Source organism: Danio rerio, chromosome 23 (genome assembly GCF_049306965.1).
Source record: "Danio rerio strain Tuebingen ecotype United States chromosome 23, GRCz12tu, whole genome shotgun sequence".
In the NCBI taxonomy this organism is placed as follows: Eukaryota; Metazoa; Chordata; class Actinopteri; order Cypriniformes; family Danionidae; genus Danio; species Danio rerio.
Window position 1 is genome coordinate 29,735,423 of NC_133198.1, and position 15,849 is coordinate 29,751,271.

Below are 15,849 nucleotides of genomic sequence, written 5' to 3' on the forward strand. Positions count from 1 at the left end.
AAGTACTTAGTATGAGAATTATTTCATGCAAAACTTTTTTTTTTGCGTTTTATTTAGCCGCGCATAAATGTATGCCTTTCTCTCATTCCGTGATGTTCAAAAAGCTTGGTCCACAAACAAAAGTGAAACCTATGCTTATTGGTTGTGATATAGCGAGTTTGAACCAATCTGGGCATGGAGGAGGGACGTAACCGCACTGATTCCGGAGCCTCTGAATCAGCGGATCAAAAGTTATTAAACATTTAAGAGCAATACTTATTTTTAGCCGCGGGCGGCTGTCTCGGTCTTTAAGGGTTAAAACCGTTGATATGCAATTGTTCATGGTATGATAATCGTGCACGTTCAAATCGTGGTAGACCGTCATACCGGTAAATTGTTACAACCCTACTACAGAGCACATCAGGGAACACACATTCATAATTTAAGCAAATCTATATCCACTTCCTTATGATCACCATTCATTTCGGCTAAAATATATTCAAAAGACACATTCTCAATCATGAATTTCATCCATAATTTACGTGTAGGGCATTGAATGTCTTTTCAAAACCTCAGTATTATATGTGCTGCTGTCGTTATACCGACAGATATAAGAGAGAACTCATTATTCATAATATGTGGAACCTCAGTTTTATCACCTAAAAGACATATCCTGGGTGAGAGAGGAATATTAAATCCCAGGCATCTACCTAATTGTCTTAACACAGATTCCCAAGAGGGTTGGATGTTTGTACACTGCCATAAAGCATGGAAGTATCTGCCAATCCCTTGTTCCCATTTCCAGCATTAATTAGTCCAAACATCCCATTCTGAAAAGTTAAACCTCCCACTACTCCTTATGAAGTTTATACGGAAGTGTCTGCAACTGCAATTCATCGAAACTCCACTAGTCCTCGCTCCATAATTGAGCACATTTCAATTGGGCCTAAAACTTTTTTGTGTGTACACTCACAATAACAACAAAAGTGTTTGCTTTTGCCAAATAAGACAATTAAACAATGTAGGCATTGCTTCTTTTCTCTCTCCGTGAACTGTTTTTAGAAATGTGTCACTAAAATGCACTGAAACTCTGCAAAAACAAAACACACAGAATTGAGACATATATCTATAAATAGCTTGAAGTATCTTCTTTTAAATGCATGTTAAAAACAAATATTGTTTGATAAAGTAATCAGTATGAAACCAACACTATGTCTCAACACCCAGTCTAGATCTATATACAAATCCTCTTCCCCCTATGCTTTGCAAGTTTTGTTGTTTCAAACGCTATTTTATAAAGTTCTACATTTGGTAATGCTAACCCCCCCATCTTTAGGTAATTTATTAATCCTAATCCGTGGTCTTTTATCTTCCCTAAACTTCTAAACCACAGTTAAACGGTTTATTCATTTGAACAGGCATAGTCATAGGGATCACTCCTGAAATATGATTTAACTGAGGCACTATACAAGTGTTTTTTAAACAACAAAACATAAGAGCATCACAAATTACAATTAGCTTCTTTCACTGTCTGTGAAGTCGTGCAGGATAATGTTGCTTCTCACTTTCATCCATAGACATGCTTTGTTCGTGAGACAGGGCATTTTTACCACTAGATCAATTCAAGAAGTGCATTTTATACGCCCCTTGTCTCCTAAAAGCTATAAATGTTAAATATTAACAGATAAATATCACAAAGACAAGAAGCAGGGGAATTTGCTAGTATGTTAGTATCCTGAAACAGCAGTAAACCCTATATTAAAGGAATAGTTTACAAAAAATGACAATTTTCTGTTAAATTACTCACCCTTGAAGGCCATTGAAGATGGAGATGGCTATTTTTCTAAATTTGACTTTTAGCTGAATCTGTGGTCCTCTGTGATTTGCATAAAGAAAGTCAATGTAACCCATTTCAGAGATTAAAAACAAACACATTCAGACAAGTCCAAACCAATCACTGTGGCTCCTGATGACACTGGAGTCTTATGAAGCGAAATGATCGCTCTGTGCAAGAAACTGAGCATTATTTACAATATTATTAGTTTTAAAGGGACAATGTGTAATTTCTGCCACTAGAGGACGCTGTGGACACAGTGTGGAATCATGGGAGTTGTTGTCTTCATTACATCCTACTTACTTGACTCCTACAGAAATCATTTTCATGGATTTCTCAAGTATTTAATATTCAGACTCATTTAAACCTTATATTCAATGTAGTATAAAGCCGAGTAAGACTAAAAGCCAGTGGGTTCTGTTCTAATACTGGTCTGTGCAGTCTAATAAAACACAACACACATTAAAGTGTTTTTGGAGTGTCTCTGTTTTCTGTAAAATCAAACCAGATACTGAGTGTGTGTGAAGAGATCTCACATGTTAAAATTGCTTATTTCTCTGAATTTGAACTTCTTTGAGATATTTAAGATACTGTAAATACATAAGTCAGCTAAATATTTAAAAATGTTTAATGTTTTTTGGATATTTTAACATATATTGTACCTAGGCAAAGGGAGAGGGTGAGGATGCAGGTTTTTGCCAAAATGGTTCTTACCTGTGAAGATCTGGCAACTGCTATTAATTAGGCATGACTCCATTTTGACAAACGAACTTGCGAGTGACTGTGACCTCGAAAAAAACTGTTTGCCCAAGCTTTGGATTAAACCTAATGATATTGTAAATAATGATCAATTTCCTACACAGACCGATATTTTCACTTCACAAGACAGTGTGTGTCGCCAGGAGCCACGGGTATTGATTTGGACTTGTCTGTATGTGTTTATTTTGAATCTAAAAAACAGGTAATCATTGACTGCCATTTAATGAATTTATGAATTAAAAATCTTCTACTTGTAAAAAAAACTTTATTTTGAGGCCCATTTGAGTATTAGTAGACTGTCTGCTTAATATTTGTTGATACTGCTCCTTCAACAGACATTTAATCGACTATAAGAAACTTTGCATGTACATGTCAACTTACACTAAACCTAACCCCAACTTAACAGTCTACTTATAATCTAATAATTAGTTGAAATGTAACTTAAATTCAACAAAGAGATCATCAAAATAAAGTCTGACCAAAAAGTCACTTACATTTTAGATGACCTGAGGGTAAATTAACAGGGCATTTTTTTAAGTGTACTATTCCTTTAATACAGTGTGTCCATGTGTGAAGCTTCAACCCAATGACTTAATTTAGCATTAATGTTAAACATCATGTTCAGATTCATCAGTCAGAAGGATTTTATTCTGACTAAAATAAAAAGGGTAAATAATATTAGCAAGTGTTTCACAGAAATAACTGCATTGTTAAAGTCCTTATTATAAAACACATGAAGATGCGGAACTCACTGCGGAAATATGACGATTTGTATAAAAACTATGAAGCAGAAGACGAGGAGGGTACAGGCCACATAACCTCCAAAACGATCATCCACCTTTTTGGAATACTAAAAGCACAAAAACATGATATTTTGATTAGTATGTGTACTCTAGGCTGTTTATATACAGGCCATGTAGGTCTTCTGTATTGCTTCTTTATATCCACATATAAGCCCTATATGCACATACAATATATGTCTCCGATATAGCTCATATTTCCCTTTGGCCACTGTCATACATATGATGCTTAGTTCATATTTTCTATCATCAATACAATAACTAAGAACTAACAAAAAAAAAAAAAAAAACAGCAAAAATGTATGTAAGAGCAAACACTTGAAATTAATATCACAAGTAATTGGCATGTTATGGAGTTTAACTAAGTCAAATAAGTGAGAGGAGAGGGAAAGCTATGATGTCTACACATTTTCCTGAAACATTTACAAGGTTAATATTTATTTATTTACTAGTTTTTTTGTCTTATTTTTGTTCTTGTACTATATTTTTTCTTGTAATATTTGATTGTTCTTAAGTAAATAAAAACTGTATTTTTCTATATTTTTGGGCTTTTATTTATGTTGTAGCAGTTATGGATTTTAATAATTTTACTTATATATAGGTAAACATATAGGTGAACATTTAGGTAAACATATGTGCATATATGCACACACACACATATATATGTACAAATAATATAGAAAAACAGCCAATTTTATATATGTCGCGTCTATTAAAAACTATATCAAAACCTACATTAAGACATATATGATTCATTTTCAAATCGAGGTAATAATTTAACTAATAATTTTCAAATCGCGGATATATGTCATTTTCAAAAATGTAGACCGTTACAAACAATCATGTTCAAAGAACTTTAACACAATTAGTTGAATTGAACACTGTTAATATTCAAATGCGGTTTCTGAAATATTTATAAAATGCATTGTTTGTCATAGTTCTTGTATAACATTTAAATATAATACTTTTAAATGAAGAATATCTTAGTTTTTTCCTTAAGTTTTTGAAAATCAGCACAATACAATTGTTGAAATATAACACCATAAACTTTCAATTCAAGTGCTTTCTAGGCCTTGAATTCATATGTCTGAAATTTAGGTACTTTCAAGATACGTGTTGAACCCTGAATACCTGTAAGGAAGTGAGGATGTGTCGCCATCCATTTGAAGCTGAAGTGTATGTAAGTGTGTGTAAGTTGTGTCTTTGTTTTTGGTTGTATGGTGAAGCGTGAAATCCACACTTTGCTGAAGAAGCCTCAGCAAACATTCAAGCAACAACAAGATACTCCGCCACTGTTTGTTCATGCTTACCTTTAACCTACACCTCCCTAGACACATACTTTACTATCCATGTGCATTACATTATTGTTTTCATCAACTCATGTTTTTGAGTGTTTACCAGAGCGCAAGTTACAGAGGGGTTTTGTGAGGGGTTTTGGTCTGACCCCCTAATTAATGCTTAATCACCCAGAATAATTTGCATAGTTTGTATTTTATTACACACTTGCTCACACATAGAAGCTAAAAGAGTAAAATAATAATATGTGCAGTCTATCATGGTCATCCATTAATTGGTGCAGAAATGCAAACTTTTCACAGTTTTTTAAATATTAAAAATGCCATTGAGAACCAATCAATTTCCCTCAAAACACTGAAAACATAGTAGGTTTGATTAATTAATTAGATGTAACTAAATTTAATACATACTTTTGGTTCACTGAAGCATATTACACTGACATTACTGAAAAATCTGAGCCCCCTTCAATCATCCCTGGTGTTTGCACAAACATGACAACAACAGTTTGTAACTTTTTAGATTACGTGTTTTTAGTCACAAAAACACTGTTGTCAAGTAAACAAATACATAAAATTGTTACGTTGTTGGCTGAAAGTGTCGTGTAAAGAGCTACTTAGTTTAAAATATTATATTATTTGGATATTTCAGTGTTTTACAATGTGTCTGCAGACCTTTTTCTCCAGTAAAGGTGTCTGGAATGTGAGTAGGAACTTCTTGACGTGGTCTTTTCGCAGCTGGTCGATGCTGCGAGCGTCGATGGCACGACCTAAAAACTCGTCGACCTCGTCCTCAGGATTCAGAGCCTCTTGGGCACAGCGGCTGAGGTAAAAAATGATAAATTCACACATACAAATAGAGCTTTCAATATTTGTATACATACCATAATAAGCTACTTTTTTGATCTAGTAGATAAAAAAAATTATTAAAATCAAATTTGTTTTGCTGAAACTTGATCTGCTATGTTCATTTTCTGCTGGCTTTATCCTGGAGTGACTCACAGATTGTGAAAACAGCCTGTGAAATGTAACCCATAAGCCCCTGCAGAGCCAGAGAGAATGGATTTGTGTCGTAATAAAAGCAGAACTCACTTATCTTTGCTGGAGGCTTCATCTATGCCCTGAAAACAGACAGGTAGATTAGTTATAGTGGGCAGTAAAAAAAAAAAAACACAGAGAAAGTGGGAAACCGTATTGTTGAGTTTCATCTGAGACAGCTATAAAGCCAAACCCACTGAGCCTCTGTAGCTTTAATTAACACTCAGCCACTTCAAATTACATTCCGAGTGACACAGTGAAAACTTGACAGAGATGGAGACTAGGAACAAGTTTAATGCTGCTAAAAATACTAATAAAAATATTGTTTTACAGTGCATGCATCTAATAAATTTACTTGAAGTCAAATAAAACAATATTTTGAGCCATATCATACACTCGGCGAAAGACGTGTTTGGTGCAATTTGTAGCTTTTTTTCAGACCAGCGCAACAGTATTTTTCCCATTTTTCGCCACATTGTTTAAATAGCAAATTCATTTGTTATGCATCTATAAACACACAGGATGTACATCACTGCACAAATATCTTTACATATGAAAAAAATTAAAGAATTAAAATGTTACAAAAATTATTATTTTGCTTAATGTTATTATTATTAGTATTATTTATTATATGCATATTTATATTCGTTTTAAGAAAAATAAGTTTAGATTTGTCCACCTGTTGGGTTCTGAAGACGTTTGCGTCACTATATGGGGCATAAGAATAGGACATGTGTTTGGATATAACTGTTTTTTGACCACACTTCTTTATTATTGTTTATTTATTCGTTTGCTGGAAATTAATACAGAATTTAGATATAGTTTTGAAACAAATCTTTGCGCTTAACAAACCAAATGTAATATGTAGGCTAATGGATGTCTGTGGAGTGGAGTGGAGTGTGTACAACACCGTCTCCTTATACACGAAAGAAAGGGAGTAAAGAGTAAAAATAAAAAGTAAAGAGAAAGTAAAGAGGCCGAATGGAAGAGGCTCATTCTTTATCCTCATGCAGATTATACAATTTCACTCCAATAAGGTTAAACTCTGCAATAATTCCTCAAATCTCGACTTCTGAACTCTGACTTATGCTCAAATATAACCCAATTCAACATTGCTTATCTTTGCGATGTGACTATTGCGAATGCATAAAAGAGCAATATCGCACGAGTAGCAGTGCGATATGGCTATATCAGCACTGGTGGGAGGCATGCGTTGGCTCAAGGCCGTAGGCTGAGTGCCTTAGTGTCCCATCAGTGCTTTTTCAAAGTTTTTTTTAAAAGGAAATAAAAATGGGATGTTTGCGGGAGACTGGTCTGAAATACAGGATACTCCCTGAAGTGTTGAGAGGTGTGCTTACCAGTTTAATATTGATTTGACCAGCTATAGTTCGAAATCAGACTGTTATATCTTCTAAGGGCTTATTATGCAGTTCTGTCGCCATCTTGTGGATAAAAAACATCAACTGTCGCCAACGATCTGTCTCTCAGAAATTGTACATATTATAAATTGGCACTATTCTTGCAAATAAACTATTATTTGCAATCTAAACAACTACATTCTCAACTAAACAGCAGTAATATTTGTCAGACTGTAGTGTCTGCTTGTTGCTGGCTGTATGTGGGCGGAGTAATACACAAAGGGTAAAGAGGCTGTACGGATGCTGATTTTACTTAAATATATTATGGCTAACTGTTGTATAAATTGTGATATCAATGCTGAAATGAAATATTGTGCAACCCTAGTTAAAAGTGCCTAAAATGGTCTCACTTCTTCTGTTTTTTTTTGTAATCAGACCACAAATCTGCATGTTTCAAAAACATTCTATATTTATATCATGCTTTAGAGCAGTGTTCACCAAACTTGTTTCTGGAGGGCCGGTGTCCTGCAGATTTTTGCTCCAACCCTAATCAAACACACATAAACAAGCTAATCAAGGTCTTACTTGGTATACTTAAAACATCCAGGCAGGTGTGTTGAGGCAAGTTGGAGCTAAACCCTGCAGGGACACCGGCCCTCCAGGACCGAGATTAGTGACCCCGGCTTTAGAGGCGAAAAAATTCAAAATTTTCAGATCTGTCAGGTTTTCTGTTGTTTTGCTTTTGGCCTACGCTGTATACTAAACAAGTTGTCTTATTTTTTCCAACCTAAATCTTACAAATTTTCATTTAAAGATGTATTTACATAACCTTTCCAACACGCTAAATTGTGTAAAAAACATTTAATTTAAACATATTTATTAGAAAAAATCTTTGTTAATCAAGTGTACACATCTTTTTTCCCTTTATTAAAACTCCCTGACACAATATTTATTTGTCACGCTATTACTGTCCATGCTTCTTGTTTTGCAACACTGAAAATAATCAGAAAAGTCATTGCCTGGAAAGGGGAAAAAGCAATTCACACATAGCCACTGCCAAGCTCCGGAGAAAATGGCTTCAATTATGACTTGTTGCTCCACTCATGAAAAAGTGCAGGGGGTGGATCAGAGCTCACCATCTGCCTGAAGACTTTGGAGTCTTTAGTCCTGGAGAAAGATCTGTCAGGAACCCACCGAGGCATCAGACCCTCTGAAGAGTTGGCTCTGGCGCGCTGCATCTTAGCCATCATAGCCTTTTCCTCTTTCTGCAGGGGGAATTTGGCACAAAGACGCACACACAGGAAATTAAAGCGCTCTCCAGCAAACTCAGATAAATAGAAACTTTATTGATCCCCAAAGGGAAATTCAGTCATTTGTATCGTGACATAACAAAGCGCAACCCCCTACCATCAAATATTATGCAATCGAGAGCTAGTGTTTGTAAATTCGCAGGGATCAGATGCTAGCAATGACTTTTTGCAAGCTAATGTTTAAAAGTACCCCATAGTCCTTTTTTTCTTTGTCTCTCTTTTTTTGGATCTTAACACCCGATGGGTGTGTAATGTAGATGTTCATGAACATTAAAAGTCTACAAAATATCTGAGATTAATGAAAAACAGTAAACAGTTACAGATTCCCAAAAGAAAGAGTCTATTCTGAATATTTTGCATCACTAGTTAAGGATCACAGGTTTATAGGCTTCCCTTTGATTTATGTTGTGTATAATATTGCACATAAAATTGAACATAATATAGTCAACACTTTTTTTATTTAAATAATTATTGAAATTATATTTTATGTTTTAACCTTGAAAAGCTAGAATAAGTGACTTTTAAAAACATTTTTAATAGTTTAAAGTAGGGCTGCATAATACTGGGGAAATCTGATATTTAGTTTTTCTGCTATGCTGTAAATTTTGCATTATGAATACAATTTCACCACATGGCTTAAATAGCTATTTGGTAAGAATTCAGGTACAGAAATTAATTGATTAATCAAATGTAAAATATCAGAGTATAATCTTCATATTATATATAATTCAATAAAATGTATTTTATTCAATTTACAAATGGTACAATTCCTTGTGCCTGAATGTCTTAACATGCTCATACAGTCACAGTCAACCTCTACTTTATTAGGAGTTAAAAACACATGTAAATGATAAACTTTTGTTCCATTATTTGTGGTAAAAATCTCCACAAATCTCATGTTCTGAACTGTGGCTCCTGGTCAACTATAATATCAATTAAACATTGCAGGTCCAGCGATGTAACTATTGTGAATGCACACATTGCAATATCGATACTAAAATTATATATTGTGCAGCACTAGATTACAGTGATATATTGTAAGGGTAGGTGTTGTATATTATGGTAAAAAAATAATAAACTACATTTTTAACAGACTTAATTCTCTATTTTTTTTACATTATATAATTTCAAACAACTAAAATGTCAATAAAAGTCACTTTGTTAAACTTCTGAATAGATTTTTTTTTCAACTTTAGAGTTTGATTTTTGACATCAAAAGTGGACAGAGCAGAGATCAAGGTCCCATAATGCAATTCACAACTGAAAAGTAAATGGAAAGCACTTGTGAATTACAAAATACGGAAACTGTTAATTAACAGATTTTTTTTTTACAGTGTAGTGTGCTGAAGTTGTATGTTCACAACACAAGTAAAAAACATTTTGATTGGTTTCATCTTGGTTAATGGTCACGTAACAATCAAATTGAGCAGTAGCTTCAATACTTATTTTCCAGAAAATATCTATATTCACACCAGACCAAAACCGGAACATAAGGTGCATCCCAAATCGCATACTTATGCACCATTCTATGCCATTTTGTAGTATAAATAGTGTAAATAGTGCACTCCCACTGAAAATCTAAAAGAATAAGTGCACTTTAAATGCTCAGATGATGCACTTGTTCAACCAATAAAAAGAAATGAGGAATGTTGGACACTTGACACACTTAACAGTCGCTGCTTTGCTCATGTATCAGAAGGGGCGGAGCTATCGAGCGCACATGTTGGATTACTTTATTTTGGATTGTGAAAAAAACTGTTAAGTGTGTAAGTGTATAAGGGCATAGTGTATAGTGTGCCATTTGGGACGGAGCTATAATAAAAATTTGCATGTTGCATTGGTGTATAATTAACATTTTACATTATCATTCAGAAATAATAAAATAATATAATATAATATAATATAAAATAGCCTTAGAGCATATGTCTCAAACTGGATTCCTGGAGGGCCGAAGCTCTGCACAGTTTTGCTCCAGCCCTAATCAAACAGCTGATCCAACTAATCAAGGTGTATAAGACTACTACAGACTATTAAGCAGCTGTGAGTTAGAGGTGGTTGGAGTTAAACTATGCAGAGCTCCAGGAATTGAGTTTGAGACCAGTGCCTTAGGGTATTCTTAAAATAAATCGCTAAACAAACATTATAATTCCACTTAACCTGATAGTTCACACAAAACATTAGATTCTGTCATTATTTACTTATTTTCCACTTGTCTGTTTGAGTTCCATCTTTTGTTAAACACAAAGGAAAATACACTGAAGAATGTTGGATAAAAGCAGCCATTGACTTCCATGGTATTTTTTGTTAATACTATGGATGCAAACATCTGCTTTTTTCTAGCATACTTAAATTGCGTTCAACACAAGAAAGGAATTTATAAAAGTGTAGAACCAAATCAGGGTGAGTGAATGATTTTTGGGTGAACTATACCTTTCACTCACTCACAACAATTCTATATACCAATATTTAGAACAGAAAAAGCAATATAAAGTGCAGTGCTGAAGAATGAAAAGCATTACAATATTGAGTTACTCCCCAACAATGTCATTATTGTGTTACTTAGTTACTTTTTATTGAAAGTAATGCATTACAATATGTTTGAGTTACTTTTTCTGACCTGGCTGAGGCAAGACCTGTAACTATAATTTTTAAAGAGGATTTTTCTTCCTCTTTTTTTATAAAGGAGCTCTGCATTAACACTGCACTGTATAATCTACAGCCTAATTTACCTTACAAAACACATCAAAAATAATAATGTAGGATTATTTTATCTTCGGAGAACTTCCTGACCCTCGAGCAATACATGCTGTATATACAGAATAATAAAGGTATAAAGCAATGTGTTTGCTACTTTTGTAGTTTTTGTCTTATTAGTGAAGTAAAATCACTGTCCATTGAAAAAATCATCTTTTTCCTTTCTTTGATCCGTTCAGAATAATGAGAAAACTTCCATCGCAGAAATGTAAGCCAAATCCATCTTGCTTTCTGTCTGTTCCTGCATTAAACTGAGCGCAGGATTCAACATCACTACTGTACGTTTATTTTAATTCAGCTATTTATTTTTTATAAGCTAATTGATTAAACTAAAAAGTAACTCGTGTTACACTTTTAAAAAAGGTAACTCAAATAATATTACCTAAATTTGGAAATTAATGCGTTACTTGTTACTTAAAAAAGTAATATTATTACGTAACTTGCGTTACTTGTAATGCGTTGCCCCCAACACCCCAGCAGTGTGTATGTGAAATGCATACATGTGAATCTTATGTCTTCCACTCAAACACTCGTGTCTCTCATTCAAAACCAACACAAATGTGTGCTTAATTTAAGCATGTTGTTTTAGATTAATAGGTCATTTTGAAATATAAATAACAGTACATTTCTGATTATATATATAAAAAAAGTGATATTCTGGAAAACAGGATAAAGGTGGCTTGACTTAGTGTGGTAATAATGTGCATATGGTTGTACATTACTGACCCTTTTCTGACTGCAGCCCAGTACAAAAAACGTCTCGATGTTGTTGTTATTCAAGTATGCGTTTCTGTCCCCTCCAAAACCTGCTTCCACTTCATAGTCACCATTTAAATACTGCAGTGTGGCTTTGGTGATGTGGATCCGCCTGTAAACATTCACAATGTTAAGTCACTCTTTAAAGGGATTGTTACAAAAAAAAGAAATGATCATTTACAAACTCTTAGGTGGTTACAAAACTTTGGGTTTCTGTTGAGCACAAAAGAAGATAATTTGAAGTATGTTGGGAACTGGTAGATACTGACTTCTATAGTAGAAAAAATATCATGGAGGTCAGTTTGGCTACCAAAATATCTTCTTATGTGTTCAACAACAACATCAAACTATGGAAAGTGAGTAAATTATTACAGAACAATAATTTTTGAGTGAACTATCCCTTTAAAACAAACCTCATCCTTTACAGCCAACAATAAAACATGAAACTGATTAATATGAATCGCATAATGACATTTTTGAAGGGTGGTGTTCACTTTTACCCTGCTTTGCCTCCCGCCTCCATCTGGTTTGCTAGAGTGACGTCGTTGGACCAGACATCAAACTGCCATTTGCGTAGGCCGAGGACGCCGCAGTGCACACGACCACTGTGAATCCCCACACGCATGTTCACGTTCACCCCGGTCACCTCTCGAACCAACCTGCACACATGTTTACATTTAGGGGCAGTTCACCCAAAAATGTTGAATGTAAAATAAGTTATTTTGAAGAATGTTAGAAACCGGTAACCGTTGACTTCCATAGTAGGAAAAAAATACTATGGAAGTCAATGGTTACAGATTTCCAACATTTTTCGCAGTATCTTCTTTTGTGTTTAACAGAAAGAAATCGATTTGTGACAAGAGTAAACTATACATTGAATGATGTTAAATGATGAACAATCCCTTTTTTAAACTGTTGATAAAGAAAAAAATTTACCAACTGTCCCCCCCTATGATTTTGTGATTCAGTTATCCCAGAATTTAACACAAAATCAAGAAAATCCAGCAAAATTCAGAGGAGCTTGCAATTTTTTTCATCTTCCAAAATCTTGGGGCAGCTTTAGATGTATCATGTGAAGTTATCGCACTTCCAAAGTCACCTTGAAGTAGGCTCTGTGTGTTGCAATGATCACTACATTCTTGCTTCATTTATCAGTGACTCTCAGTAAGTTGAAAGTCTTTGACAATGAAGAATAGCTTAAAATACTTTTGTTTCTGACAGAACTTCTCAATTTTAAGTTTACAGTGAAGAGTAGCTTTAATTTTAACAATGAAGAGTAGCTTCCAATCCTTTTGTTTCTGAGAGCACTTCTCAATTTTATGTTTTAAAACAGCCATCAAACAAAACAAAAGACTCATACATAGGGCCAAACAGAATCTGTGGACATGTTTTGCTAATTCTGCTGAGAATTTTGTAAAAAATCTGCGGATTTATGCAGAATAATTTCAGGAGTATCATAACTAAAAGCTATTAAGTTTTTAATAAAAATAATACATTTAAATTTTTTATTTAATGTTTACAACGCAAATCCAATTAGATCCACTTATTTGGTGAACAAAGCAAGTCACTCATACAGTATATCTACTAAAAGACAGAACATATTACTTTACAAATTGTATTCTAAATAAATCATATCAACATTTTAATATTATTATTATTATATTACAATAATATTAGTGAAATTAATTTATTAACTGAATAAATATAAATTTATAAACATTTACACAAGTATATACATAGACTCAATTATGGGCTAAATCTGTGCATGCAGATTCCTTGTGGGCCTACTCATACTGTACATCAAGCTTTTAATGGCCAATTTGATACATAGTATAAATATGAAAGAAAAAGAGCTCCGTTGTATATAAGATTTAAAAAATAGCAATTTGTTGTTCTTGTTATTTAACCACAAATGTATATAAATAGACATTCATCTTTATAACTTGTATATTTATAAGAAATCTGTACATACAATTAATCATCCACAGCTCTTTTGTCTAATTGCATCTCTGTCTAATGTTTGTCCTGTTTAGTCATATTTATTTTGTGTTGTCACTTGTCAATTTATGTACACTGGAAAAAAGCTTCTGTTAAAAAACTAATTCCTTGCGTGTGTAAAGCACAATTGGCAATAAAACTAATTCTGATAAAGTACTCTATACTAAGTATAGCTTAATACTTAGTAACGCAAGACATGTTACATGTTAATATCACTTATTGCCCTAAATAGTCCAAAAAGATGTCTTTTTATATGACAGTAGGGCACATGAATGCTTGGTTTTATGATGAAAGCTGTATATTTTAATGGGAGTTGGCGAAACACAATGCAGACTAAACTGTTAGCTCTCCTGTGTTATCTTAAATCATTTTTAAATATATCCCAAGTGCTGTTTAATAGAGAGAAGATTTTTTAACAGGTTTTTAAACATGATAATTTAAACTTATTCATTTAGAGGTTAGCACTGTCGCCTCATAGCAAGAAGATCGCTTGTTGGAGTCCCAGCTGGGTCAGTTGGCATTTCTATGTGGAGTATGCATGTTCCTTCGTGTTGGCATGGGTTTCCTCCGGAAGCTCCAGTTTCCCTCCCAGTTCAAACACATGCGCCATAGGTGAATTGGATGAACTAAATTGGCTTTAGTGCATGAGTTTGAATGTAAGAGTGTATGGGTGTTTCCCAATACTGGGTTGCGGCCGGAAGGGCATCTGCTGCGTAAAACATATATAGGAATAGTTGGTGGTTCATTTCGCTGTGGTAGCCTCTGAAATAGAGACTAAGGCCCAATCCCAATTCTACCCCATAGCCCTTTCCCTTACCCCTCGTTTTGCATGTTCCCATGAAGGGGTAGGGGTGTCCCAATTCTCTTTAGCTTGAAGGCGTAGGGTTAGGGGGAAGGGGTGAATACATCTTCGAACAAAGATTTTTCAGGACCACACTCGAAAATTTCCCAGAATACACTAGCTACAGCTGCACCCAGGAGTCAGGAGATGCACAACTTAGTATTCTTTGTATTTTTACAACAAACAAGCATATGTTTTAATATATTCATAACCGCGTTCATGTTTTACCGTCATGCTTTTAAAAAATGCTAAAATAAAAACTGCTAAATTTTGCGAGCTACACTCCCTAATAATATCTCCTGTACAGCAGTCCCACAACATTCTGAAACTCAATACCCTGTCAGTAATGTCTAGTGGCTGCCCTTCCCCTTAACACTCAGTTTAAAGGGCCAAGGAGAAGGGGTAGGGGTACAAAAATAGAATTGGGATTGGGCCTAAGCAAAATGAAAATGAATGAAATTATTTAGTTTATTAGGTCTTTTAATTATCCTAGTATATGATATTTAAGAAGTTGCATGATACTAGGTTTCAGCCTAAAGTGCAATTTAAGGCTTAACTAGGTTAACTGGGTTAAATAGTCAAGTTAGGTTAAGTGTAATATCTGTATTTATCGTTTTTTTATTTAATATTTTATTTGGACTTCATGGCTTGTTTTTTGCTATTGCTACTGTCCCATTTATGTTAGTTTGTAACCACCAGTTTGTAAAATATTTGAATTTGGCTAGTCATTTGATTGATTTGGCTAATCATTGGACAACAGTGGTTTGTTCTTTAGTCAATGGTAAAAAAAATATATATCTTAAAAGGGCTAATAATATTGACCTTATTTTTATTTTTTATTCCAACCAAACAAAAGAAAAATTAGACTTTCTCCAGCAGAAAAATATAATAGAAAATACTTACATACTTTTTAGTATTTATTTGATCATATTTTATTCATATACGAAATATAATACAGAAAGCTTTCTAGAGTTAATCAGTCAACACTTAAGTTTCTCTCCGCGTTCACTTTACATAAACCACAAAGCCCAATATTTCTAAATATGAGGTCAGAAAAGTTATAATATTCCCACTATGAAGCAACAAAACAAATATTTCCACTATGAAGCAACAAAACAAATTTTGAGAAA

The 15,849-nt window shown here is 34.0% G+C and overlaps 1 protein-coding gene across 2 annotated transcripts in view; it reads right to left on the minus strand.

Moving 5' to 3' along the window:
- Window positions 1–15,849, minus strand: part of adcy6b (adenylate cyclase 6b) — a 93,896-nt gene that overhangs the window by 21,513 nt on the left and 56,534 nt on the right. The window contains exons 8-13 of one of the 2 annotated variants that reach the window (XM_002666490.7): window positions 12,381–12,539; window positions 11,851–11,992; window positions 8,197–8,325; window positions 5,757–5,785; window positions 5,340–5,487; window positions 3,325–3,422 (exon numbers count right to left, since the gene is read on the minus strand). In XM_002666490.7, coding sequence (XP_002666536.2) covers window positions 3,325–3,422; window positions 5,340–5,487; window positions 5,757–5,785; window positions 8,197–8,325; window positions 11,851–11,992; window positions 12,381–12,539 — 705 coding nt within the window. Of the gene's footprint in view, window positions 1–3,324; window positions 3,423–5,339; window positions 5,488–5,756; window positions 5,786–6,979; window positions 7,586–7,725; window positions 8,326–11,850; window positions 11,993–12,380; window positions 12,540–15,849 lie in introns of those variants that run through there. The other variant, XR_012398562.1, reaches the window with a different exon arrangement.